A 26,237-nucleotide genomic window follows, 5' to 3' on the forward strand; every position below is an offset into this window, starting at 1 on the left:
TTGTCGTCGCTCAAACTGAAATTTTCCGTCCCGTATTTTCACCCTCTCTTCCACCAATCCTGAGCGGAACCGGCTTGATTTAGACGACTTAATACCCTTTAACATGGCCTCGTTTGCTTTGAAAGGTTGGAATTTGCAAATGCCACCGAGCAGCGTCCAGCAAAGACCATGGCACTATCGGATTCCGAAGAAATCCCGGAACGGCTGCCAACAGTGCAAGCGGAGGAAAGTGAAGGTTGCTTTAAGTTATGCCTCTCCGTGCTTTTTGATCGCCCTCGCTGACCGACAACCGGCACGACTTCAAGTGTGACGAACAAGGCCCCCGTTGCCGCAACTGCCGCCATCGCAAGACGCAGTGCAGTTTTGAATCCCAGTGCGCGCCCAAGTCACACTCCGCTCCATCGCCTGCTCCTGAAACACACGCTTCAACCAGCATTGTACAGGGTTTGGGGCAGCAGCCCGTGCGATCTTTGGATGATCAGGTTCCGGTTGACTTACGCCTTCTATACCCTAGCAATCCGGATCCTGTAGAAGACCTTGAATTGATGTACCACTACACCACAGTCACATTCCTCTCGTTCATCGACTACGACATATACAAGCCTGTCTGGGAGGTTGACATTCCTCGGGAAGCCCGGTCTCAGCAATTCCTGATGCATCTTATCCTTGCCGTATCGGCTCTGCATATCAACCACCTATGGACCTCCAAAAATCTTCCCGCACTTTCTTACAAGGAGGCTGCACAAAGGCACTATAACGCTGCAGTGACAATATTCCGATCCACCGTTCCTACGATGACGAAATCGAATACCAGTGCCGTGTTCGCCTTCTCGAATTTGAGCATATTCTTCGCCTTTGGGTCGGCCCAATTTTCCAGTCGACGCAAGAGGCTTGAAAATCCGGTCGATGAGCTTTTGGATATTTTCATTCTCCTTAGAAAGGCCATGGCAACCATACGCCGATCATGGCATATACTCGAGAAAAGCCCACTCGGAATCCTGTTACAACGCGGACCGCAAATTACGGATCGCCGGTATCTTCCCGTAGAAACTTCCATGGCCCTTGAGCTTATGGAGCAACACTGTCTACATGTTCTAGCTTTGAATTCTACCGAATCTACCTTAAACCCAGTCTATCAAAAAGCCATCGATCAGCTGTGGGACTCATTTGTCATGGCCCAGACCAAACGCAAGGATTGGTCGATGGCACTGAGATTCCCCATGATATTTTCAGACCCTTTCTTATCGTACTTGAGATGCAGAGATTCGGTCTCCTTAATCATATTAGCTCACTTCTGTGTGATTCTCTACAATGCGCCTGCTCGTTGGTGGGCGGAAGGGTGGAGCGTTCAAGTTATCAACGCAATATTCGAGAATCTGCCCCAGAACTGGAGATATACAATATCGTGGCCGATGGAAGTGGTTGGGCTAGCCCCCACCCCTTCCAGATTTCGAATCTGCTGAGCATGTCACTACGAAACCCAGAGATATATATTGCTTGGATTCACAGTTGATTACATGTCACCGGTTGCAAAAGCCTGTTCGAATATATGCTTGCATATTTCTTAAAAGCTCAGTACGTGGTGACTTTGCACGCGATACAGAGACTACATGCTGACTTGCTTAGATAGGTGATGGCATGCAGGCAAAAAGCTTCATGACAAAGGCAAAACACCTCTCGACATTTATCTTAAGTACAGAGAAATCCGCTAAATATTTCATCATATGCATATCTTCAAATCTCACCCATAGTGCTATCTAATCGAAACGTCATGAGGCGGCCAGCCAAATTCGCATGCCAAGGAATCTATCATATGTGCTGTCTCGTGCTTTAGGCAAAATCCCTGGTAGCAATGGCATGCCTCGCGTATGCTGTGTCGACGACAGAGACGCTACCATTGGCCTCGTTCTGCTCGGAGCCAGTCCCGCCGAGCCTGTTTCGCCTGCTTCCACCGCGTCGCATTTCTAAATCACCGAAGTTTAGCCCTTTATCACCGTTAAGAACCTCTGCGATTTCTCGTGGATGTACAACATTTAACAAAACCATGAGTATCAGCATCAGGGCAGCGTCGAAAACATATAAGTACACCTCATTGCTCAAGAGCTCTCCATCAGCTCCCTGTATATATTCAATTACCCTGAATATAGATCGCGTCATGATAAGAGCGGAGGCGATATAAAGCGCGAAGAGATGTTTGTGCCATGAGAAGCACAATGACATAGACTCCGTCGTTGGATTTGCGGTCATTCGACGATGGAATATGATGGAAGCGAAAATAAAGAAGCCGAAGAAAAGCAGCTGGATTACCAAGCCGCCAATAATGATTTTTTGGCCGAGAGAGAGATTGGAAGGAGTTCCGCTGGCCATGATACCGCCACCTAGTTGCAACTTAGCCAAAGTTACCTCTCACTTTGGCGTTTACTCACCCATTCCTTGGACCACAAAAGACAAAATATCGCCCGTCACAAAGATCTTGGTCATCCATGTTCGCCTTACGATAGCAAAATGGTCGGCGTGAAGAGCCGCTATCAAGCGGCCCAGAAGCATGTATACCGAAGCAGCAAAAAGAGCTGGAGCGAGGAGCAGAAACAACGTCTGGATAATGTATGGAGTGTCCTTGAACAGTGGGGCTTCGGTGCTTGAGACAATGCGAGCGGTATATCCCACTATCTCAACTAGAAACAGAGTGTTAAAAGTCAATCGAATGCTAGGTCGATGAAGTACTTACAAACGCCGCCAACCACGATCGGGATAAAGAACCACACTCGTGGCTTCGCAAGTTGAAAAACATGAAAGGTCGATGTCAGCAGAAACAGAACGATAAATACCGATGCGGCTGCCTTGGATGGAGTATATTTGTAGAAGTCATGGAACTCTCCGTCGTCTGCCATGGCGAGAGAAATGCGTTCAATGGTGCAGCGGACAGATTGAGGTTGGAGCTGAAAGTGATATGGAGAATCAGGATGAATGAACGTCCTCGCGAAGCAGAGACTTTATATAACGACGGATAAGAAGAAAACGCTGGAGAAACACTGCAGCCTTTCGAAGATCATCGTCGAAAATAAATCCTCGACGCAGCCAGCGCCTTGATTGCGTGTTCACCCCCATAGATTTCTAACACCCTCAATCTCAGCCTTCCAGCGCTTACGTTTTTCTCTTCCCATAGTGGCAGCGCGTTGTGTTGTTGAAGCACCATTGGCATGGTCGCTGCATGGCTCATATCTCCTTTGGCCTCCCGGCCTTTCGGGTTCTCGTGGCAGCCCGGATTAGAGTTTCGGGACCAGGTCGTGTTCGGACACTAAGCCTGAATCGTCCTAGCCTCGGAACCTTGTCCGGATGACAGACACTGATCGATTTCGGCCAACCAAACTCAGCTTTCAACGACCAGCGCCAAACCGCCGTGATCTAGACACCGGGGTGGCAAGTGGCTGGTTGAATCGACTCGACCCTGCTTCGAGATAGTCTCGAGATGCGCCTTGAGCCAGTGAGATCTACGTGCCGATGGCGTAAATTCTTATCCTTGAGCCCGTCTTTGTCGCCAATAAGTTCCCCACTTGCCCAAAATAAGATCGATCATGTTGGGGATCACCAGAGTTGATTAAAACTGCAGCTTTGTCATGATTTCTCATCCAAGAAATGATATCTGAAAAGGGGCGGCTAGGAGAAAGATTTTCGGTGTGGTAAGACATCTCATCTAGTTCATCTGATGGATGACCGCTTCGGGAAACAAGACTTCAATTCTATCCTCCGTTTTCCTGCCGTAAGGTCCTCATGGCCTCTCCTACAATCCAATGCTCTCGATTTACCAAGGGTTGACCTGTACTTGTTCCTGCTTTCACTAAAATCAATTCTGAGTCAATATGAATTTCGCAAATAGAAAGGATTCGGCGATGGCTCATTGAGAGGCCCTGTGGCATTTCCCTAGCTTGTCCCGGCCTGTAAAATCAACTGTGTTGAAATTGCTGGGGATCTGCACGTTCCACAACTTATTTAGATAGTGATTGATATACGGAGTACTCCGTACTCCGTGGAGCAAGATTTCCCACCTCCCGAGTCGTTGACGTCACATATCAATCCGCAGCGGTATCTGTTAACAAAGTTGGTCCCTGTGTGAAAAAAGAAAAATGGAGTAGCCACCTTAGCTAACTACATTGGAAGTACGGAGTAAGTATGTATCCAATATTGAGAAGTAGAACAACAGCAGTGGGCGGGAATATATAGAGACATGTTAATTTTGGTAATGGGGGGTGCGATTTGGTAGGAAGTTCAGAGTACTCCGTATAAAGGCTTCGAGGAGTGATGGGCGCCCGTGGTTTGCCGTTCCCCATTAAGTTTCAGCTAAAGAGCTTGCTGATATCGAGGCTGGAGGGAATGCAATCTGTCGATTGTTTCCTTAGCTCCGGGCTCATTATTCAATATTACATGCAAGGAATAAATACTATCCGCAAGAGCCGGGAAACAGACATAATTATTCTATCAGGAGCCATCACTCCGCTCCAATTGCTCTTTGCAACTTTTTAGGTACTCTTCCAGTGCTTTGATTCGTGGAAAAAGAATTGAGTTTCAGCGCACGTCTACCACTAGACAATCCAAACGCGCCTCAACCCCACGAACTTCGCTGCGCGCCTCCCCAATGCTCTGCTAAATTGGATCCCAATGGAAAAGTACTCTCAGTTTCGCGATCGAGGTATGGTATTGTTTATAGGAATGTGCTTCTATAGCTAAATTGTCCTTGCAGCCTCTGGTATCGCACCATTCCTCCCGGTCGTTGGCCAGGTGCAGCCATTGACCTTCGCCCTAAAGCTCGTTCTCTTTTGTATTCGACTTCCTCTCTTCGCCTTCGCCTTGTTCGTATACTTTGGGGTTTTACAATGGCTCCCAATTGGATCGCTAGGAAATAAAGCTTGTCTGTGGGCCATCGCGGGCGTTGCTGGTTTGTGGTGGGCCGACTTGCACATTGACGGGGTTAAGAAAGGGTACGAATGCCACTACCTCTAGTGAAAGAGTGAGGATGGAGATACACACAGCTATGTCACTGACTCCGTTGTTTCTGCCTGGATGGTTAGATCTCTCGCCCGACAACATGCCAACCGCCTCCCCCAGCCAGGGTCGGTTATTGCATCCTCGTTTACCTCGCCCGTCGATTCTCTCTATCTCGCTGCGGTATTTGACCCGATATTCACGGTTTCGTATCCCTCTACACAGAAGTTACGACGCGTTTCGCTGTTTCAAGCCATTCTGCATGCATTTTCCATTCCAGAAACGCATCCTTCATCTTCAGATCTCACAGACCTCCCTTCTCTTTTGAAACAGTACCCGCACCACTGTATTGTTGTGTATCCGGAATGCACCCCTACAAATGGAAAGGGAATCTTGGAACTCAGTCCCTCAATCACTTCTGCGCCCGCTGGCGCTAAAGTATTTCCCGTCAATCTCCGGTATACACCCGGAGATATCACCACCCCTATCCCCAAATCCTACTTTGGTTTTCTTTGGAACTTGTTGAACCACGCGACTCATTCCATTCGGGTCAGGATTGGGGAACCCGTCATTGTTGGACAAAATGACCCAAACAATTTCATCTTTGATGAACAGCAGACGTTGCTCACCCAAGTTGGTGACGCTCTCGCAAGGCTGGGCCGCGTCAAACGGGTTGGCCTCGGTGTAAGGGAAAAGCAACAGTTTATTAAAATGTGGTCCAAAAACAAGAAAGGTCTGCTGAGCTGAATGGAAGAGGAGGAAGTGCCTATGCTTGATCAGTTCTACGTACAACCTGCTCAATCCGCTCCGTCCTTGGAAGGCAACTGGCGCCTAGTCCCTGGCCAAAATTCTACCGTTTTTAAAAAAAGAATATGCGTTCCATGATGCTTGTAATTGTTGATATCACTTCGGAAATGATTACGCAATATTATATTCACATATGATCTTAAACGCCACTTCATGTTGCGCTTCCTGCACTCTCGATCTGTACGTCCCCACTATACAGGCCTCCAATGTTCCTATCAAGCTAACGTTGTCCAGACGGGTGTTACTCTACAACCTGGATAAATCTCTTTGTTCTTCGTCCTTTTCTCTTGGAGGGTTTGTATAAGTCATGCGGCATTCAAAACAGGATATCACATAGAAAGCCATATTCCCTTTGAAGAACACCAAGCAGAAACTATATGATGTGAAATTGCAGGCGCTGAAGGCCCTTTAGGCATTTAGCTCCAGCCCTGGTTATCATTTCTATCTGTTCGATCCACAAAGTCTCCTGAAAGATAGCGACCACACCAAAAGAAGATACCATTAGCATTGGGTTGGATGTTTGACCAAATGTGAGTGCTCTTCACTGCAATTTCACCTAGGCCTGCATCCGCTGGAGTAACATAGTGCTTCATATCAGACGTGCAAACTGCCTTTCACGAAGTTCACAGAGCCCTCAGAGATTTTCTCGCGAGCTGCACAGTTCGCTCCAAATCCATATTCATCGAACCCACAGAATTATTTCAGTCGGTGTACGGGAGTTTCGGCTACAGATCGACAGGCTGATCACTCTCTGCCACCGTGGCTTTTTCTGTGTCTCGTGTTTCACTTGTGTCTCCCTGGGTAGTCGCCGTCAAGGCAGCTCCTTTCCTCCCAATCACATACCAAGGCAAGCTAAACAGTCCATCCACAGCCTTCAATGACTTTCCGGCCGTCTCAGGAAGGAAAAACCACATCCATAGGAACCCAAGAAGGGTCACAGCAGCGAAGAAAAAGAAAGTTCCCTGAGGTTTCATCACTGTTTCGAGAAGCATGGTTGGTACAGCTTTATTCAAACCACTGCACAAAAGAATTTCGGATTTTAGTCAATATATGAACTCCAAGTTATTTAGAAGGGCCACAGAAAGGTACGTACTATTGATTAGCAAAGTGGAAACACATGACCATTGACGTCCCTAGGGCTCTAACTCGGAGTGGGAAAATCTCTGCGTTGATGAGATATTGCACACTATTCCATCCAAGCGCCCACCCCACACCGGAGATGTATATCGACACAATAGCTGCGGTTCCGGCCTTTTTCGCACTCCCCTGGGGCTCTTCACCTCCTTCAATCGATGGAGCCACCGCTAAATATATTGCCACGTATAACATGCTCATAAACTGCAAGATAATGCCATATTCTAGTGCCCTCTTCCGGCCTAAGATGTCGACAAGGAAGAGAGCGCAGACAATAGAAGCAACAAGCTTTACCACACCAAAGATCGCAGTTGCAAAGAGCTTCTCTGACTGACCGGTTGTTCCCAGCATAGCGAAGAATTGAGGCGCATATATGGTAATGCTGGTTGCGCCTGACCACTGGCAGCTGTGACATTAACCCTACCATAATGCGATATCGATTTGAGGGCATCAGGAACAGCTCTTTAAGAGGACCAAGCCAATGGAGCCCCAGTGTTGCCTCTCGTTCTCGTTCAAGCTGTTCGTAAATACCATTCATTTCTGTCTGAATGTATGGATGGTCCGGGGATAGGTCTCGAATATCTGCCATCGTGGCAATAGCTTCTTCATTCTTGCCTATTTTCGCAAGGTATCGAGGGGACTCCTTGACTCCAAATGACAAAATTAGGATAATACCAGCAAACACTATATGGACAGAAGTTGGCACAAGCTGTGATGTTGAGGAACGTTAGCGATCAGCATTTCGGGCCAGGCGGGAACCAGGAGCCATAAATACTTACCCACTCCTTCTGCGTCTGATCACTGATATGCAATGAGCTCCCCCAGTTGGCAAAGTATGCTACCACGATCGCCACGTACACCGAGCCTGAAAATGCACAAGTGCAAAGTCCTCGAATCGCCCTAGGTGCAACCTCTGCGAGATAAGTTGGCCCGACCACAGTTGTCTGGCCAACCCCAATTCCAGCAATAAAGCGCCCGGCATAGACCTGGCCCAATCTGCCATTCGCGGACATATAAATGGCTATTCCAATGGCCCATACCAGGCATAGTTGCCGGGTGGCCCAGACGCGGCCGATACGGTCAGTTATAAGAAAGGCACTGCATTTGTATGAGCGCCGAGGCCTGGATACGAAGCATAGTAGGAAACCTACATCAATGCACCGCCAATGCTTCCTATCTGAACCATGGCGGTGATATTGCCTAGTTTGTCTGCCTGTTGCGACGGGCTCAAGTTTTGGTCCTCCAAGCTATACTTCGAAGTGAAGGATTTCTGCTGAACTGTTCCACCGATCAGGCCCTCATCGATTCCTATGGAATGTTAGTATACATATCCGTAACCGCGACGGAGAAATGCAAAGGCAACCCGACCTCGGCTTGCTCCCATCAATCCAAAGCAGAGAACAGCCATGCCCAGTTTCCAATTCAGCGCTTCGCGGGGGGTGTCCCCCAAGTTCTGCTTGAATATGTTTGGCATTTTGGCCTGCTGAATGTGTTTGTTTCCGGCAAATATACGTCGGTACAATCGAGTCGATAAATTAATCGCATTGAACGTCGAGAACAGGCGTTGCCCGCCATATTACAATTTGAAGCACACCACAAGCTCCAAAAATGTGGTGACACAAAAACATGATCTTCAGTCACTCATTGACAATCAGACCAGCGAATGTTAAGTCGTGGTGATCGCATTATAGACAAAGCGACAAGGTTAAAAGCCAACGCCCACCTTCGCGCTTTTGGATTCCAGTTCGCAAGCCTCTAGCCTTTGTAATGGCCTCAAGCCTTTGAATTAATTGGTGCTATAATGGTAGATTTCAATGGATAAACTGGGAGAAAAGCCGGCTGAGGTTTCTTTCTAATCACCATGTCTATCGCATCTTAACCTAGGCATGTATCCAGTCTTCATTTTGTTTAAAAATGCTTGCGAAGTCCAATTCCATTCCCATGGGCGCATTGTACAAGATATACTCTGTACTCCGTACATAACAATCAATCTGGAAAGGAATTTTTGGTAGTTTTGTTAACTAGTTACTCCACGAGTCCATTGCGAACGGTTTTCTCTTCTCCACCGGAATCGACAATGCTCACCACACAAAACTTCAAAATAATCCATGGCAGACAGGAGTGAAGATGGAAGTAAGTCATGATGCTGCAATTTAGCTGTTGAACTGAATCTCCGTGTCATATTAACCAGGTCCCTCTCAAGGAGCCCAAGCGCTTTGACGCTCGAACCCAAGGAGCGAAGATTTGTGGAGCACCCTAGCCAACTTACCAGAACTCATATTCTTAGGAGTCCATTCTTGCACAAAGAGAGGGTCATTGTTAAATAAATACTCCGTACATGCTGCAGGATGAGATGAGGTCTAGAAAATTGGAGCAGGCATAACTACAGAGTAGGAAACACAAGGCAGCACGGCCAGTTGTGTCGATTTAATCAAACACAAGAGTGGGGTTGGGGTAGGTTTGTTAACCTCCTAGATCATGGTTAGCAGTGATTTCACGGGTATGTCAAGGCAGGCCTACAGTGGCAAGGGTGATTGAATTCTTTAGTTCTGTCACCATGGCGGACCTCATCGCCGGCGAGCATCATTTCGCAGCACCAAATGGCCTAGACTTCACCTACACAGTTCGATATTCAGAGCAAAGTGTGAACTCTTTGCCGGTGCTTGTTCAGTGTCCAGGCTGGGGTATCGGTTCGCGATACCTCGAAGTGGGCTTGTCGCCTCTGGAGAAGCACTTTAAATTTATCTATTTTCATCCACGTGGTACAGCTGGGTCATCTCGTCCTGATGATCCCACAGAGATGAGCTGCTTTGATATGGCCAGGGATCTCGAACTCTTCCGTATTTACCTAAGATTTGACCGATATCCTGCCCTACTAGGCCATTCGCACGGCGGTGCCATCGCTTTGGCATACGCTCAGTTATTCCCGGAGAATGTGACCAAAATTATCCTGATAGACCATAGGTTGATTGGGTTCGACGACTCTAGTGCTTCTAGGGGGTTTAAGAGAGATAGGAAAGGTGACAGTAGATACGACAAGGCTTACAAGGTGCAAGATACCGCTTCTCCCACGAGTGACTCTGAATTCACGGAGCTTTTCCACGAAATGGCCCCGATCTATTTCTATGACCCAGAAGCCCATATTCCCGCCTTCTTCGCTGCTCTCGGCCAGGATCAAATATCGTTATGGTGCGTTCAGAAGGTAAACGCGGCAGAAAAAAAGGTGAAAAGAGAGGCAACGATGATTAAAGGCTTAAAACGAGTCACTGCCCAAACTCTCATCATATTCGGCAATCAGGATGCACAATGCACCATCGAAAATTTGGAACAGACGAAATCTGGTATCCACAGCGCGACTGGGATTGTGCTGGATGAGTGTGGTCATTTCCCTTGGATTGAGAAACGAGAAGAAACGTTTACAGCAGTAAGGGCGTTCCTAGAGGCCGAATAAGGTATGACAGTGTTTTGCCACCGCGCTCTACGCAATTCCTATTAAGCCAGGCATAACAGTAATTTCAGGCAGAGAGAGCTGCGCAAGGGGAAAACCCGCAAGAGTTCTGAGAACTCCTGAATTCAATGAATCACCCCTTACCGGCGATCTGGATCGTTGGTCTCATATACAATCGAGAACATGCAAGGAAACAGGTCAGCTTACTATCAAAAGCGTCCGGCAGAGTTAAGTGGTTCCAACGACTTGCATTCCATGCCTGACATATGAAAGTAAACGGCTTCGACCAGCTCGATTCAAAGAGAGTCAAGAAGGGAAATAGATACAAAACCATCTTCGGGTATCTGATTCAAAATGTGCCATTCCTCGTTGAGGTCGTAAAGGCTGGGACGCCGCATCAATAAACTGGGCGCTGGAAACGGGGAAAAAAAAAAGAAAAAAAAGGGAAAGGAAAAAGGAAAAAGTTATTCACAATCCTTTGTCAGAGTTTGGTGTTCAATCGAAATGATACACCACGATAAGAAATGCCTGGCGATATAAAGGCAAAAGGGAATCAATCCTAAGAAATCCTGCTCCACCAAACACACGATGAAAGTGGTGTGGCGAGCCAACAGGCCCTGCGACTACCTACCCCGTGCTTTACGAGTCCTTAATCCGGGTTTGTCTCTTTGCAGTGCCGATATGCGTATTGTGTACTTTGGTTGCAAATCGAAGACTAGTCAATGTTTCACTAAGATGTTCCTGTCGCGGACTGACCATCACAAACATAAGCGTTTTTGAATTGCCACCGAGCGAAAATTGGAGTAGGTATGTGAGCTATTGAAGTGAAACGTCAGCTCAAATTCTAAAGAGGATTGAGTGTACCTCTGAGGATATACCTTGCTATTACGGTAGGGGATATGGCCACCCTCCTTTCCTTGACCAAGGGCACTAATCACATCACCAAGGCAGCTTAAGCTGCGATTGATATTCTGCGTTTCCCTCAACCTATCTCCTGTAGCCCCGCTGTGGCTAAGACGTTCACTCCCAGCAAGGTCCACAAGATTTAGGATGCCTTCACTTCGCTCTCCAGTGACAGAATTCTCTCCTGTTAGCTTCAAAATAAACACTGAGTGGGATCGAGATGATCGCCAGTTAGCCTTTGTGGCCGCCACAGATCTGTTTGCTGCAGCTTGGCGAAGCATAGATTCAACCGTTGCTGGTGAGTCCAGGGTAACGGTGGTGATGTTCGTGATGGTTGTCTGACACTTTTGCATATCGTGCCGTATTTCGTGCTTCTTTTTGTCGAATTCTTCTGCTTTCCCGAGCAAGTCATTTAGATTTTCATTGTAGACTTCCACAAAACTCCCTTCCATGGTGTATTTCCATCCTTTCTCTTCGAGTTCCGCTGCCGTTTCATATATTTGGGCCACAGCTCGTGGGATCATACCGTCCTCAGAAGACATCGTATGCGTTTTCCCACTGCCGGTCTGTCCATAGCAAAAGATGCAAACGTTGTAACCATCCAATGCGCTTTGAACAAGTTGGCTAATTTCCTCGAACACGTCGGGATTTCGGGATGACGGACCAAAGACATGATCATACGAGAATGAGAAATTTTTGGCCGTCACGTTTCCCAGGCTACTCTTTTCTTCTGGACCTTGAATGGAAATTTCCTTTGAGTCAACGTCGGAATCCGGGAACCGAATCCGCGCGGCAGCATCCATGGGTTCGTTGTCCAGCAAAGGTCTCACTCGACAGAAGACCCGAATATTCCCTTTGAGTTCCTGGACTTGGTTATGCAACCTCCGTCGTAACGTTTCCTCCTTCCTCAACTTTTCCTTTGTGGCTTTCGTTTCCGCAAGGGCATCGCTGAGTTGTTGATCGAGCCGTGCAAAAGCATCGGATTGTTCCTTGTTTCCTGACTCCAGAAACTCGATTCGAGCTTTCAAAGCACGGATCGACGATTCCAAAGTTACGCCACTACTGTTTGCAGTCACCAAGTTTCGCTGTAATTCATCGTTCGTCATCCGCTCTCTTTCTAGGTCTATCCGGAGCCTCTCTATCTCCTCCCTAAAATTTCTGATTTCTCGCTCTTTATTCTCAACATCCATCTGTCCGCGTTGTCGCTCCATGGCTGATTCAGCATTAAGCTGCCTCAATTCGCGCAAACTGGATTCTCGTTCTTCTTCAAATTGCATTTCCAAGCGTCGTTGTAAGCTGAAGAGCTCCTCCTGATGCTTTTGGTTGATATGGTCAATTTGGGTTTTCATTTCGTGTCGCACTGTTTCGATTTCTATCCGATGTCGCCGGCCAGCGTCATCAAGCGTTATTTCGTTTTCGCGGACCGCATCCTTCCATTTCTCTTCTGCGTTCTGGAGTCGTAATTTGGCACTATCGATGTCGACGCGAAGGTTTACATTCTGCTCTGTAAGCTGTATCTTTTGCTGCTCGAGGTCCCGGACTATGATTCTGCACGTCAGTGTACTGCTACTAGCAGAATAAGGAACCCAAGTTGGACATACTCTGTGACTTGTAAAGTTCCATTGCATCTTGAAGCCCGGTGCTGAGGGAGGTCGAGTCTTTGATCTGGTGCATCAACCGCCCACACATCGCTTCTAAGGCCTCTTCTCTTTCGGCTTGGTCCCAACCTTGAACATGAGAATAACGTGTCAGATACCGGTTAACCTTTGAAGGAGTGCGGCGCGAGGATCTTAAAGAGGATGCAATAGATGGACAAGGAGAAACAGCAGTAGAAGATGGCAGAGTTTTGGGAGGGGATGTGCGACAGGGTAGCCTCGACGCCGGTGGCCGTTTTGGTCGGTCTGCTGACGGCGGCGCACCGGGGGGCCTTTGGGAACTGATAGACAGATCGTTGACGGCAGCGCATAACAAATCAACGTTGGGCATCCTCGTAGGGGTTCTGTACGACCTTGCGGCCGGAGAGCTCGACCAGTCTGATGTAAAGTTCAACTGGTTGTCATGGCTCCCTCGTAATGGTGTGATGGGCATTGGAGAGATGGATGAAGGTACGGGGGGACTAGGATTCGCACCCTTTAGTTTCCCTGAAGTATCACCAGCTCTCTTTGCCTGATGCGTATCCATCGAGGTGACCGGTCGAGCATACGGGTTTCTCCCTGTGGATGCATATCCAAACGAGGTTTTGGGACGGGTGGTACCCCGCGCGGAGGGAACTGCTGCCGAAGAGGTCACACTTCGCGTCGCATAATGTGAAGTCGCCGGCGGGTTGCGCGCGGATGGAATGGTTGAGGTAGACCTGGATGGTGCGCCGACCGATTTGGAGGTGGAATGACCCGGTTTTTGTTTGGAGGAGGAAACGGGCTTTTTCTTGAAAGTCGCGTCGATGGCTGCGAATGCACTGGGTTATTGATAACTCCGGCAAAAGGAATCCAAGAAAAAAGAATGACATACACGAGCAGTCGGCCTGTTTTCTTTTCAAAACACCGTTCGGTGGGATTGATAGAGACGCATTGTTCGTAGCAGTCGTTATATCTTTGAAAGTTCCCCTCGTCTGACTTCTCGTGAGACGGGGAATGGCAGATGACTGGCGAAGTTAGTCGCTGATCACTTTTCATATACAATGATATTAGAACCAAAATGATCGTTCATACTCGACACGCGTTTTCCTCTCCGTCCATGGCTGGGAGCTTCTTTAGGCCGTTCGAAGTTCCTGATCGCGGCCGACCATCGAGGAAGGGGTGGTATCCTTTTCAGAAAGACCGTTTGAGGTGGGTTTTATTGCAATGCATATGAGGATGGTTGTGTTGAGTTAATAGCTGTCACACAGTGTTATCTGTGTCCATTGGTCTGTTGGCGGCAAGACGTTGAGATGCAATGACCGACGTTATGCAACGTTCACAGCCAGGCGGATTTGTTGTTGTTTGGTTGTCGGGCCAAAACAAACAATGTAAACAAAACTTATTAACGCTAGTCCGTATATAGATTAGTCAAAATTTCAACGTTTCTTGGCATCAAATTAGTCAGTAGTCGGCAAATAGTTAATCCACATGTGCCCCACCAATGACCTCAAGTCGAGTGGAACCCCATCCTCTCTAATCAGCCTTCTCCAGAGTACTAACTAGCGCTGTTCGAACACCAAGATTATTCAACAGCCCTCCGACGGAAGCGCAACATAGGCCCGTCACCAACCGCGATGATATATTCCTTCATAGGGAACTCGGTCCACCCGGGACTTGGATGCAAAACGGACCCTTCGATTGTGACGCGATTACCATCGGGCCCCAGAGCCTCAAAGTCAAGGGACCAAAATATATGGGCTAAAGAGAGCATCAGCTCCTGCATTGCGATTCCTTTCCCGACACAGCTGCGTGGACCTATCGAGAACGGCCCATAAGCTCGGGTTTCATGGTTAACAAGATCTGCAGGACGAGCTTCTGACAACCAACGCTCGGGGCGGAACGTGAAAGGGTCGGAAAAGTGGTTTGGCTTATGGTGAATACTATAGATGCCAACTCCGACGTGAGTGCCTTTGGGAATAACAGTACCGTCGATGGTAGCTCCATTTTCGGGCTCGACTTCGCGCCATAGTGCTGTGCCAACTGGGGGCGAGATTCGGAGAGTTTCCTGAATGCAAGATTTTAGGTAGCTGCAGGAATATAGGGTTTTTCCGAGGCGTATGTCCGAGGCATCGTTGAACTTTTCGCGTATTTCTTGCGCAAGTCGGTCATATGCTGATCGATACCGGCTTAGGTAGAAGAGAGCTCCGGCAAGACCCATGGTAGAAGTATCAGACCCTACAGGAAGTTTGACAGTTTGACCGCAGCGGTTAGAGTTGCTAACTAGATCTTCCCAACAATAACAGCAAGGAATTACAAAGGGCCACATACCGGCGATGATCAAGGTAGCGCATTCGGCGCTGAGCTCTTTTGGAGAAAGCTGTGCAAGGTCTGCTGAACTTAGATTATTACGAAGATATGCAAAAACGTCATGACAGGGATCTGAATCCGCAGTATAACTGGCGGAATTTTTCAATCGAATACCTAGCACGGTTCGAATGAAATGAACGAACTTGACACGCTCTCGCATGGCTGTCTTGAAAAGGTACTTATGCAAACCAAGTATCGCCAGAGTTTTGTCCTGAACTAGCACACCCTGCAACACTGAAGATTGATGAATCGCGTTCGGAATATGACGATACTTGGGATGAGTAAGTAGCTTCGAGTCGCTACTAAACACCATAGACATCATAATGTCGAAGAGTAGATAATTGCCTATTCCTGGTGTCAAATTGCGACGTTCAGAGATATCTGCCAGAAAAAGAACGAGATAGCCCATCTGCACTTACACCATGGCGCCATATTCCGGAGCGCAGACCAGCCATCTACGTTCTTTACACCTTCCACCATCTTGGCACAAAAGGTCCGGATATGGTTTAACATCTGCGGTTCGTAAAACCGAACATTATCCTCTCCGAGTGCCAAAGCAACACGGTGCCGGCGGCGTCTATGTTCCTTTGCGTCTCGAAGCGTAAGGATGCTCGGCGCCCTCTGAGCAAGAATACTATAATTTGCAGCCTTCACCACCTTTCCTCCGAAGCCATAGATATCTATTCAGACAATTAGCCCGCCTTTGATTCCTATGATCAGAGAAGTGAAATCAATTCTGCATAACATGCCCTGATGAGCCTGTGCTGTGTTGATGAGAAGTGCATTAGGGGCGTAGCGAACATAATCCCCATATTTCTGGTGGCATCGCCAAATATCGTGTGCTATATCGCCTTTCCACCCATGATAGCCTGCGTGAGCATGTGTGAATTTGGCAATTAATGGCCCTGGATATTTAGCAAGAGGATGTAACCAGAGCTCATAGATGATGACGGCTGTGATCTTTCGCCTGCTGTTAGTGATATATTTACTTTTTCAAGGTGTTAATTCCGACTCACACATAACACCACCGCACACACCCCGATTTCTACCACTGAGCATGGCATATAGGCCGGTACGCAGTCTTGAATGAATGTTTTGAAGAGATCCATTTGCAGTACTGCTAGTCAAGTGAATTGTATTGGAGGAAATATGCACTATCTCATCATCCTTCCCAATGGGATAAACCACTGTTTTTCCTACATTTTCTGGAAACCAGAAGGACGGGTAACTGCCTCCCACGCGGTCCCACTCTTCCATAACTCATCGAGAATTCGATGCGAAGTGGTATGATGACGATGTAACTTTGTCAGCGAAAATTTAATCCCTTGCATTGGCATTGAGTCAAGGGTTGGACCCTTGTTTCACGCCAGAATTGCTGTACGACAAGGCGGGATTGGAGCGATATTATTTTCTTGAGGGATCATGCCGCATCCGGGCCATTGGATTACCCAATTAAAACAAGCGATGTGCCCTCAGAAGCGCTGCATCAAGCCTTTCGCTTTGAAGCTTCAGGATTCGGGGTAATACCTTGTGGGTTGTATCCAGGATCCTGCCTAGGTTTGTTGAGCTCAGCTTCCCGGAGCGGGACTCTGCACTCAGGTTCTATGGACGAGACTATGCATCATGAAAGAATCCTAAACGGTGGAGCTGAATGCGATCTGGTCGAGCCCCGCAAACAATGAGTTTCTTTGTACATGATGCGCGGCCTATAATAATGCTTCAATATATGAAGTACATATGAACTCCGCCCGTTGTTTGATATTGTTTCAAAGATTCACCGAATTATGGGAATCGCCGCCTTCAATCACCCTGAGGTAAAGCTTTGAGGTCAATTACGGGAAAATTCATTGTATCTTCCGTCTAACATCTCGGCTAGACCATTGATCGAATAATAATATTCCATCACGGTAAGATAGAACAGACGTTTCCGTCAGAACCCACCAACTGACCGACTCCACAACGGGGACAGTTCCACATGCTCAGTTACCCAGTCCATGCCTGCTACGAGCGGAGCTCGGGGGGATCCCCTCTCTATCACCGCATTTGCTGGGCCAGATGTATGAAGGGGCAATCACAAAGCCCTTCTAGGTTCGTAACCCCGTATCCAATTCACTTTGCATGATATCCGCAGCGTTTGTCCTAAAAAACAGTCGCTGAATAGTCTCGACCCCAGACCGTGGCGTGAACGGACGGGCGTCATTAGCTTCGAAGTGCGGCGGCGGCGGCGGTGGGGGCTGGGCTGGGCTGGTAAGTTAGTACCTAGTTATGTACGGAGTACGGAGTACTCCTTAGTTAACTAACTCTCCAGCAGTGGATTGCCGTGACTGGTTAACTAGTTAACAAAGAACCTTAAACCGGTGTCTCCAGGCACCAAGCCTTGCTTGCGCGCTCAAACTGCGCAGTACAAAGTCATTAACACAGTAGCACCTCGACCAGAGGAACCCACTCTCATCCCAAACTGCTCACAACCATGGCTTCAGGACCCCCGACCTGCGCGTTCTCAACATATCTGCCAGTTCCACCGAAAATTCAAGTTACCTGCAACTGCTGAGCACGAAGAACTGTCAGTGACATACGCAGATGTCGGTGCAGCTACTCGCGATGGTCATACCCTGACTCTGGTGTATTTCTGGGCAGTTTGCTACACGATATCTTGCCGTCTATCTCCATGACATAGCAGCGAAGATTGGGTCCGCGTTCTGGTTATAGATCTGTGGGTTGATCAAGATCCTCTTCTTCACCCGACGCTGCCAGTCGCCTCTAACGTGCATCGATTCGCAGTTCTGGAATGGGCGGCTCGACTTCTATCACACCCGCACAAGGGTTTCTATTTGGATAGAAACTGTTCGTGGCATTTTAAAGCATTTGTCTATACCCCATGTTGCGCTTGCATCGCATAGCGCGGGAACAATTTACCTGCTCAATACCGTGTTACTGGTATTATCCATCCACAACGACCCTTTGCTGCATTTTTGGGTATGTGTTTTGAGAAATCGACCTACTCTTAGATTTCACGTTCAAATCTATTTGGTTCAGAGTAATATGATTCGTCTCTAACCCTGAAAACACACCTAGCTCCATGGATTGAACCAAGCACTCTCGAGTGCCTTTAATGCAGCTTGCTCAAATGCTTTCCAAGCAATCATTCGGTCCCTAGAGCGAAATATCCCGCTTTTTCATTGTTAAAGGTGCCCTTCTATTGTTATCCAGCAGTGTTCTATAGATAAACTTCGCTCTCTTTGGCCTGGTACCAACAACGCACCTTCATTTCTTTGCGGGAACGGCAAAAGAAAAACGGTGTCTCAACCAATATCCAAATTGAAATTGAAGAATGCATACTCCGAGTCAACTTCAAAGAAAGCGTTATAGCGGCGAATGCCGAAGCATTGATCTGCATCAAAAAGCGCCCAAAAAGCGGCCCCCGGGCGCTTGGGGGAAATGTGAGGATTACGATGAATTTGTTAGTGAATTTGCCGCAAATGAGCGCCAAAGGATAGCTGAATAAATGGATGGTCAGTCACTGAATGGACCCAAAAAAATTGGACTATGAGAAGTTCAAAGTACACGCATATGTCGCAGAGAGCGATGTTATGGTTGGAAACCAAGGCCATGCTTACTTTGAAGAGTGCTGGGTAAGAAAGAAAGGGGTTTCGGTGACGTGGTGGAATTTGAATCAGTCATTGTCCAAGATACAGATCATGAGAGCGTATTATCGTCGGTTGATGCTCTCGAGGGAATTCTCTGTGAGGTCGGGTACTCACTCATTCCAAAAGGACATCGGCCGAAGAAGATAGCATTTATAAAATAAACTTGACTGACTGCGGCCTGCTCTTCGACCTCGAGCAGTAGCCCAATTGACTGGTATCCAGTGGTCCATTCCCGCAATACTTCGCACTCTTACTCTATTTGTCTCTTAATACAGGAGGTGCTCGCGACACCGTTCTCGTATTGTTTGTGTGCGAAGGGGGTGATTCAGTGCCGCAACCCATCACCTCTACCCCTCCTACACCGGTAGAAGCAACGTTTCTAAGTAAGCGGCTGACCCTCTACCTAAGGTCGCTCTTCACGAGAATAATGGTAGTGGAATAATCCGAGAGTGGCCGGTGAATCACGTCCCGGTGATGGAGATGTTCTTGCAACTACGCTTGACATTCTGGTCGCCGGTCTTTTTCATTTTCATTTTTGCCTCGCCGATAGCGTGTACCAGCCGGGGTTGAAGTCCTGTCACAAGACTGTCATATCAGTTTCGAATATAGACCGGTTCGGATAATTTAAAGGGCCAAAATATTCAAATAACTCGTACTTCATGTCAGAAACTGCTTTCTACAGAGTAATCTCGGACTGACTATCAACATGACATTAAGTATCCCGTAGCGATAGTTGTAGATAAGTTCGTTGTAATCTGGCTTGGATTTGAACAACTGCTCGCTTTGGGGCGATGCGCAACAGGGGGTCTATGAAACATTCTTGTCTCAGCCATGACTGCAAATTGCACAACAGTAACTTGGTCTCTCATTCAGTGCACTACTCTGGGACGTAGGACTCAATAGCATCCGTTTCAAGTGACTCTGATCTTGAAGAACGCCTATGCAGAGTCTTGTTTCGTGGTAGTATGGAGTGCTCTGGACAGATAGGTGATAACTGAGAATATTCTTAATATCCCGATCGGCATTGTTGGATTAGCCCAAAGAGACCCGAAGAACTCCCAGCATAGACATAGATGAATAGAGGATTGCGTCGAGGAATGTGCTAATGACAGAATCATACTTCCTAGAGTCGTGGTGGTCAAATTTGATGCGTCCAGGCTCGGGGTGGAGCCGGTCGTCTAGTTGATGTTGCGAACGTTGCCAAGACCGCCCTCCTGAGCGTCAGCTGTCTCTCCCGTCTTCCCCTCGACGAGCGCAGCGAGCATCCCCCTCCGCCTCAAGTCAGCTCAAGGAGCTTTTTTGGTACAGCAGATCTGCTTTACACTCACTCGCCCTGCTCAATTGGCATCAGGTCTTCCTTGATCATCGATTTTTCTTCCTCTTCTCCCTGAAACTGCTCGCAAACTTCCGGATAAGCCACTGTGTCGTGTGCTTCCTCCTATCTCTCCTCTACAAAGCTCACTTTGGCTGCATCGCCGCTGTACACTTATAAACGCTTCCCGCAGAGCTTATTTTCTTGAACTATAGCGCCATGGCCGGTCGATTTGTCCGCTCTTCAAAATACCGTAAGTACCGTTGTTTGGAGGCAGCCCTTCCCACTTCTCTCCAACACGATATGCTCTCTCAATTCTGACTCTCGCTGCTCTGTGCTAGGACACGTTTTTGGACGTTCTACGCGCAAAGTACGCCCACCTTTTGTCTGCTCCTCCCCTTCCCTTCGCCGTTTACTCACTACTCCAGGAACAATGCTATGATAACCTCCGTATCTCCACAAATGCCTGGGATACCAATCTCGTCAAGGTTGGTCACCCCTTGGAAGCTCTCGAACGTAGACTCTCCGTACTCACGGCTTGTTCAACCCGTAGGTAAATCCACAATACCTTTCAGTGAACTGGGAAACAGGTGGTGGTGGCGCCTTTGCCGTCGTCCCCATCAACGAAACCGGGAAACTCCCCGAGCGATTTCCCCTCTTTCGCGGACATACTGCCGTAGTGCTGGATACAGATTGGTTAGATATCCATGTGACCCCGCAGTGTGATCTCTAATGCCTAATACTTTCTGCAGGAATCCTTTCAATGACTCCTTGATCGCATCGAGCTCCGAAGACGGGAAGGTATGGGAATCCATACAACGACAGCATGATCGGATAGTTTCAACTGATAACGCGCTAGGTTTTCCTTTGGAGGGTGCCGGAGGGCTTCACACTCCACACCGATGCCGACCAAGTTAACGACATCGCGCCCATTGGAAAGCTTAGTGGCCATCCCCGGTACAGCAGGAATTCACTATGATCAAATCAGCGCAGCTACACAGCTAATATATTGCTATGTAGAAAAGTTGGGCATGTCCTATTTAACCCCGCAGCCGAAAATGTCCTCGCGTCCGCCGCCGGCGACTTTACCATCAAAATCTGGGATATCGAAGCTGGATCTTCGAAACTCACTCTTAAACTTGGAGACGTTGTCCAATCGCTGTCATGGAGTGCAAATGGCTCACTGCTAGTCACTACTTCTCGAGATAAAAAGTTGAGAATATGGGACGTTCGTCAAGAGAAACCTATTCACGAAACCCAGGGACACTCAGGCGCAAAGAATAGCCGAGCCGTGTGGATGGGAGAACACGATCGCATTGCAACCACTGGTTTCTCCAAGATGAGCGATAGACAGATGGCTTTGTGGGATGTTCGCGCTCCCAGAGAGCCAATCAATGGGTTCAGAGTGCTCGACTCTATCTCTGGAGTTTGTGTACCTTACTGGGACGATGGCACTCAATGTTTATACCTGGCTGGGAAGGGGTAAGTTGAACTAACACTATTTTCTCCTGCCTCAGACCCTAATCTGTCCATTCTTTCTTCATAGTGATGGCAACATTCGTTATTTTGAGTATGAGAACGATAAGTTTGAATACCTATCAGAATACAAATCGAGCGATCCTCAACGTGGTATTGGATTTATGCCCAAGCGTGGCGTCAATATGCACGAAAATGAGGTTGTTCGCGTTTTTAAAACGGTGAACGACACCTATATTGAGCCCGTATCGTTCATCGTACCCCGTCGAGCAGAAGTCTTCCAGGACGATATTTATCCGCCAACCACCGGGCTTAAACCGGCAGTGTCTTCGGGCGAATGGTTCGAAGGAAAAGAAGGCGTTCCTCCTAAAATTGATATGGCGAGTTTATATGAAGGAGAGGGCCTCAAAGAACTACCATCAGATGTTGTTCCAGCACCAAAGAAAGCCGCCGCGACTCCCTCAGCGCCAGCGGAACCTGCCAAGGAACCCGCGAGGAAGCCCCAAGAAGAACCAGAAGTTAAAACAGCCCGCCCAGCGGCCACCGTCGCCCCTGGTAACACCATGAAAGAACAAGGGGCTTCGATGGCTGCGATGGTCTCCAAATTTGCTGACGAAGAGGAGAAAGCGGATGAAGGCGACGATAGTTCCAGCTTTGAAGAGGTCTCCAAGCCACCCGCCATTTCTGTCGCCTCTGCTGAACCTGAGTCGGTTGTGTCACCGCCTGGATTATGGAAAGCAAGGAAGCCCGAAGCACCGAAGCCGGCCCCTTCTATCGTAAAGGTAAGCCCCATCAGTTTAGCCGCGAGTCTTCATTACTTTATGCATACTATCATTTTATTTGGCCATGTGCGAGCGGGACTCATTTGACTAACAAGTTCTTAGCCAACCGAAAATGTTCCAAACCTCCCCGTCGTCACTCCTGGCGTCTCAACTCCAACCCTAGATGACTTCTCAACGGCCCCACAATCACTCCTGAAAGAGATGGAACAGATAAAGGCCATGATCACTGAGCAGACCAAGACCATCGCCGCCCAAGCTAAACAGATGGCCGTTCTAACCAACGAGATTGATAGCCTCAAGGCAAAATTAGGCTAGAGTGAACTTTTCTGTGTATACTGTACACGTCTTTTGGAATAGGCAGTCATCATTATATTCATTTACCATCCCCTCTTCCTTTTTTTTTTTTCCCGGTTATTTTCCCCCAGTTCTTATCATCCCCAGCAACCATATATTGCCCACTGGAGTTAAAGCAAGCTGCTATGGGTTTTGCAGCGTCCTAAACGTAGCCTTTACGATTTTCCAAGAGGTGTCTATAGACCATGTTGTGTATATTTCCTTTGCACTCTGTACTTAACTGTTTGTTTCTATGTTTATAGCTATATGCTTTAAGAGAGGACCTTTTCTGTTGATTTTGCTCAAACAGCAAGAGTGCAAATGTTGGTGTAACGCCGCAAGCTATAATAAAAGGATTTGGGATTGAAGGCATGGGATCACTTCCATCATACTGGCTTTTTATTATTTAGTTATACAGCACATGCAGTTTTAAGTGCCTATACATAGAATTAGTGCACAGCGCAAAGAAAACGCGAAGCGAGAATTGCCTGTGACCACCCAAAGCACATCATTATACAACACCAAAAGAATGATGAGAGCCTTGAGCAAGCCATACATCACAAGTGGTATCTACGATTCATAATTTTCTCGTCGTCCGATATCCGAATGTCCAAAGTACCGTCAGTCCCAGAAGAGCAAAAACGAGTATCTAGAGATCAATTTTCCAGCTTGAGAAAAAATATTCGAGAAGCAACCGCGCGCCAAGTCAGATATCCAAACTTTTAATTCCATTACTTAGGGCTCCATTAACGAGGAATTCGTTGCTTTGCAGGTTTTTGGTGACTTCATCCAATACACCTGCGCTCGCGGCAACGAATCCAAGATATGGCTTGCTGGGAGAAAGGACACGAGAAAGATATTCCGGATGGAATTGGACACCCACAAACCAAGGGTGATCCTTAAGTTCCAGGATTTCCATTCTCTCGCCCTTATCATCTTTCCCAATGAAGTTGAGCCCGGTTTCGGAGAGACGCTCGACATACTCTGGGTTCACTTCATAGCGATGACGGTGGCGTTCGTCAATCGATTCATTGGACACCCCATAGAGAGCTCTGAGTTTAGACCATTCCGTACCCTCCTGGAAAATGGTCGGGCGTAGGCCGAGGCGCATGGTTCCTCCTAAATTGACTTTGTCAATTTCGGGCATGTAGATGACAACGGGATCGTCGACGCCCTCGCCTCCCAATTCAACAGAGCCAGCGTTGGGAAGTTTGCAGACGTTGCGCGCGTACTCAATCACGGCAATCTGCATACCAAGGCAAACGCCGAGGTAAGGTTTTGGTTTGGTTCTCGCCCAATTAGCAGCAGCAATCATGCCCTCCGTACCTCGAGTTCCAAATCCTCCGGGTACAAGGATGCCATCAGCCGTACAAACCTCATGCCAGGCCTTGTGGTATAATTCGGGAGATTCGGATGCTGTGGATTTCTCCAGATGAGAAGCATCAACCCAAACTAAGTTAAGTTTCCTTCCACAGGCCATTGCAGAGTGTTCGAGGGACTTGATGACCGATAGATATGAATCATGCAGGCTGGTGTACTTGCCAACCAGTGCAATGGTAACTGTTTCAAATAGGCGTCCTTGCGACGTTGTAAGCGTCTTCCATCTTTGCCAAGTTGTTTGCCCTTGAGAAACGAGCTTTTGTTGGACTGAAAGATCATCAATCTTTAGCGTATCACGTAGAACAGAGATCAAGCCTTGTTTTTCAAGGAGGAGAGGGACATGATACGTGCTAGACACGTCATGTACACCGAACACTTGTTCAGGTTCAACTTGACAGAACATTGCAATCTTATCGATTGTTGATCTTTCGAGAGCCATGGAGCAACGACACGCGATCTATGTTGAGGATAGTGAAGGTCAGCAAGATCATTTCTTAGTTTTCAGGGGTTGGCGCATTTTCTTACCAAGTCTGGACTTAATCCGGCGGATCGGACATCGCGTATAGCTTGCTGTGTTGGCTTGGTCTTTTGTTCTCCATGTATAACCGGAACCAGCGAAACATGGATATTGACAAAGTTGTCCTTGCCAGCTCGTCGGCGAAGCTGGCGCATAGCCTCAATAAAAGGAGCGCTCTCGATATCTCCGACGGTACCACCAAGTTCAATGATGCAGACGTCGGGTGTCTCGTTCGTATCATCAACAGGGATCCTTGCAACGCGCTGAATCCAATCCTGAATCGCGTCTGTCAAGTGCGGAACCACCTGGACGGTGCGGCCAAGATAGTCACCCCTGCGCTCTTTCTCAATGACATGCTTATAGATCTTGCCGGTGGTGATATTATTCTCCCGAGTCAAGGTAATATTGAGGTATCGTTCGTAATTTCCGAGGTCAAGGTCAACTTCACCACCGTCATCCAAGACGAATACCTCGCCGTGTCTGACATCCGATATCGATGTCAGCGACATTCACGAAAGCGCTTGGGAGGCAAGACGGAAAATTACGAAACATACTCGGTAGGCGCCATTGTCCCAGCATCGACATTCATATAAGGATCTACCTTTATGGACGTAACGTGCAAAGACGGTCAGATTTTGAGCTCTCAGCACTCGTGCTCGGGTTCACATATCTTAAGTCCAATGGTCTTCAACAGCAAGCCGGTCGAAGAGGCTGCCGCCAACGATCCACGGTCAGCAAGGACAATTTCCAGTCAAAGCTCGAGCAACTCTTGAGCTGCACGCAAACCATACCTATCACGCCCTTTCCGATGCCGCTGATGACACCTGCAAAATTTTTGTCAGCCAAGCCTCGAACCTGGTCGAGGGCAGCATAGGGAAGACATACCTCCAGAGACTAGAACGTACTTCATCCTGACGATTCCAACAAAACCTTTCTGCAAACGTATGGGTGCCTTTCCTGGCCACTGCCAGGGGGGGAGGAGAGAAGAAGAGAACAAAAGGAGAGCCGGTGAGAAACTGCAAGATTCTGGCTGAAACTTTGCACGGTCACGGGATCCGCGCAAGCCCTTGCCCTAGAAAACGCGTCGCGGAGCCCGGAACCGGTAAAGTGCTGGCGGGGCTTGCCAAATAGAGTTGAGGAATGAGAGTCTTGGCTCTATTAGGTAAGATAGCTTATTTACACACTAGTCCTATTCTGGGCTAGTTAACGCAAGCGGCAAAAGAGATTTGGGGCTCCATCGTTGATGAATGCAAAGAGTATGGAGGAAGCATGGGACGGAAGATACAGTATGACATGCAAGGTGACATTTCTATCCTGAGCTGCTCTTATTACACAGGCACTCCCCAATATACAGTTATGTTTTTACAGCTATTTTGAAAATTTCACGCGCAGTGGAAGCAAAAACCTCAAACTTTGTCGCAACCATAGAAGAAGAAAAGCAAGCGTCCATAACACAACAGAGTAAAAGAAAATGACATGGAATACAACACCAGTGAGCCTGTTCACCGTTGCAAAGTCGTACTTTCGAAGTCAAT

General features: G+C 47.9%; 9 protein-coding genes across 10 annotated transcripts; 4 read left to right on the top strand and 5 right to left on the bottom strand.

Annotated features, from left to right (window-relative positions):
* Positions 1–103: 103 nt before the first annotated feature.
* Positions 104–1,463, top strand: D8B26_000144 (uncharacterized protein; the record flags this gene model as incomplete). Its single annotated transcript, XM_003067644.2, has 2 exons — positions 104–235; positions 306–1,463. The coding sequence occupies 2 exons, from the start codon at positions 104–106 to the stop codon at positions 1,461–1,463; spliced, it is 1,290 nt and encodes a 429-aa protein (XP_003067690.1).
* A 367-nt stretch (positions 1,464–1,830) lies between these two features.
* On the bottom strand, positions 1,831–2,891 carry D8B26_000145 (uncharacterized protein; the record flags this gene model as incomplete). The annotated part of the gene is made up of 3 exons (XM_003067643.2): positions 1,831–2,378; positions 2,427–2,675; positions 2,729–2,891. The coding sequence occupies 3 exons, from the start codon at positions 2,889–2,891 to the stop codon at positions 1,831–1,833; spliced, it is 960 nt and encodes a 319-aa protein (XP_003067689.2).
* A 1,575-nt stretch (positions 2,892–4,466) lies between these two features.
* Positions 4,467–5,905, top strand: D8B26_000146 (uncharacterized protein). The gene is made up of 3 exons (XM_003067642.2): positions 4,467–4,687; positions 4,739–4,976; positions 5,067–5,905. Exons 1-3 carry the CDS (start codon positions 4,657–4,659, stop codon positions 5,725–5,727), a joined length of 930 nt encoding a protein of 309 aa, XP_003067688.2. The 5' UTR covers positions 4,467–4,656; the 3' UTR covers positions 5,728–5,905.
* A 607-nt stretch (positions 5,906–6,512) lies between these two features.
* On the bottom strand, positions 6,513–8,395 carry D8B26_000147 (uncharacterized protein; the record flags this gene model as incomplete). Its single annotated transcript, XM_066123126.1, has 6 exons — positions 6,513–6,804; positions 6,881–7,327; positions 7,380–7,630; positions 7,701–8,019; positions 8,073–8,229; positions 8,290–8,395. 6 exons carry the CDS (start codon positions 8,393–8,395, stop codon positions 6,513–6,515), a joined length of 1,572 nt encoding a protein of 523 aa, XP_065979198.1.
* Positions 8,396–9,478: 1,083 nt separating this feature from the next.
* Positions 9,479–10,508, top strand: D8B26_000148 (uncharacterized protein; the record flags this gene model as incomplete). Its single annotated transcript, XM_003067640.2, has 2 exons — positions 9,479–10,373; positions 10,441–10,508. The coding sequence occupies one exon, from the start codon at positions 9,479–9,481 to the stop codon at positions 10,370–10,372; it is 894 nt and encodes a 297-aa protein (XP_003067686.1). The 3' UTR covers position 10,373; positions 10,441–10,508.
* A 500-nt stretch (positions 10,509–11,008) lies between these two features.
* Positions 11,009–14,007, bottom strand: KAR3 (kinesin-like nuclear fusion protein; the record flags this gene model as incomplete). Its single annotated transcript, XM_066123127.1, has 6 exons — positions 11,009–11,185; positions 11,248–12,812; positions 12,874–12,999; positions 13,402–13,716; positions 13,781–13,913; positions 13,981–14,007. The coding sequence occupies 6 exons, from the start codon at positions 14,005–14,007 to the stop codon at positions 11,009–11,011; spliced, it is 2,343 nt and encodes a 780-aa protein (XP_065979199.1).
* Positions 14,008–14,470: 463 nt separating this feature from the next.
* Positions 14,471–16,512, bottom strand: D8B26_000150 (uncharacterized protein; the record flags this gene model as incomplete). The annotated part of the gene is made up of 4 exons (XM_066123128.1): positions 14,471–15,123; positions 15,217–15,600; positions 15,675–15,935; positions 16,272–16,512. The coding sequence occupies 4 exons, from the start codon at positions 16,510–16,512 to the stop codon at positions 14,471–14,473; spliced, it is 1,539 nt and encodes a 512-aa protein (XP_065979200.1).
* Positions 16,513–20,242: 3,730 nt separating this feature from the next.
* On the top strand, positions 20,243–22,992 carry CRN1 (Coronin-like protein crn1). Its single transcript, XM_003067637.2, has 9 exons — positions 20,243–20,467; positions 20,556–20,584; positions 20,643–20,702; positions 20,768–20,910; positions 20,967–21,015; positions 21,074–21,171; positions 21,235–21,696; positions 21,761–22,472; positions 22,575–22,992. Exons 1-9 carry the CDS (start codon positions 20,434–20,436, stop codon positions 22,785–22,787), a joined length of 1,800 nt encoding a protein of 599 aa, XP_003067683.1. The 5' UTR covers positions 20,243–20,433; the 3' UTR covers positions 22,788–22,992.
* A 226-nt stretch (positions 22,993–23,218) lies between these two features.
* Positions 23,219–25,670, bottom strand: URA7_1 (CTP synthase ura7). Of its 2 annotated transcripts, XM_066123129.1 has the most exons (6): positions 25,588–25,670; positions 25,494–25,526; positions 25,373–25,413; positions 25,257–25,318; positions 24,711–25,182; positions 23,219–24,642 (listed from the first exon to the last, which is right to left on the bottom strand). In XM_066123129.1, exons 1-6 carry the CDS (start codon positions 25,610–25,612, stop codon positions 23,512–23,514), a joined length of 1,764 nt encoding a protein of 587 aa, XP_065979201.1. In that variant the 5' UTR covers positions 25,613–25,670; the 3' UTR covers positions 23,219–23,511. The 2 variants fall into 2 exon arrangements, with proteins under 2 accessions (XP_065979201.1, XP_065979202.1); XM_066123130.1 differs by having other exon boundaries at positions 23,224–24,642; positions 25,257–25,413.
* Between the last annotated feature and the right edge of the window lie 567 nt (positions 25,671–26,237).

This window comes from Coccidioides posadasii, chromosome 1 (genome assembly GCF_018416015.2).
Source record: "Coccidioides posadasii str. Silveira chromosome 1, complete sequence".
In the NCBI taxonomy this organism is placed as follows: Eukaryota; Fungi; Ascomycota; class Eurotiomycetes; order Onygenales; family Onygenaceae; genus Coccidioides; species Coccidioides posadasii.

Bases quoted from the DNA above. Each gene is read 5' to 3' on its own strand.
- CRN1 (XM_003067637.2), top strand. From the start codon at position 20,434: ATGGCCGGTCGATTTGTCCGCTCTTCAAAATACC. The intron at 20,468-20,555 runs GTAAGTACCGTT...GCTCTGTGCTAG, and splicing joins TGTCCGCTCTTCAAAATACC to GACACGTTTTTGGACGTTCT. The intron at 20,585-20,642 runs GTACGCCCACCT...TCACTACTCCAG, and splicing joins TTGGACGTTCTACGCGCAAA to GAACAATGCTATGATAACCT.
- D8B26_000146 (XM_003067642.2), top strand. From the start codon at position 4,657: ATGGAAAAGTACTCTCAGTTTCGCGATCGAG. The intron at 4,688-4,738 runs GTATGGTATTGT...TTGTCCTTGCAG, and splicing joins CTCTCAGTTTCGCGATCGAG to CCTCTGGTATCGCACCATTC. The intron at 4,977-5,066 runs GTACGAATGCCA...CTGGATGGTTAG, and splicing joins ATTGACGGGGTTAAGAAAGG to ATCTCTCGCCCGACAACATG.
- URA7_1 (XM_066123129.1), bottom strand. From the start codon at position 25,612: ATGAAGTACGTTCTAGTCTCTGGAG. The intron at 25,414-25,493 runs GTATGGTTTGCG...CGTTGGCGGCAG, and splicing joins CATCGGAAAGGGCGTGATAG to CCTCTTCGACCGGCTTGCTG. The intron at 25,319-25,372 runs ATATGTGAACCC...CCGTCTTTGCAC, and splicing joins TGAAGACCATTGGACTTAAG to GTTACGTCCATAAAGGTAGA.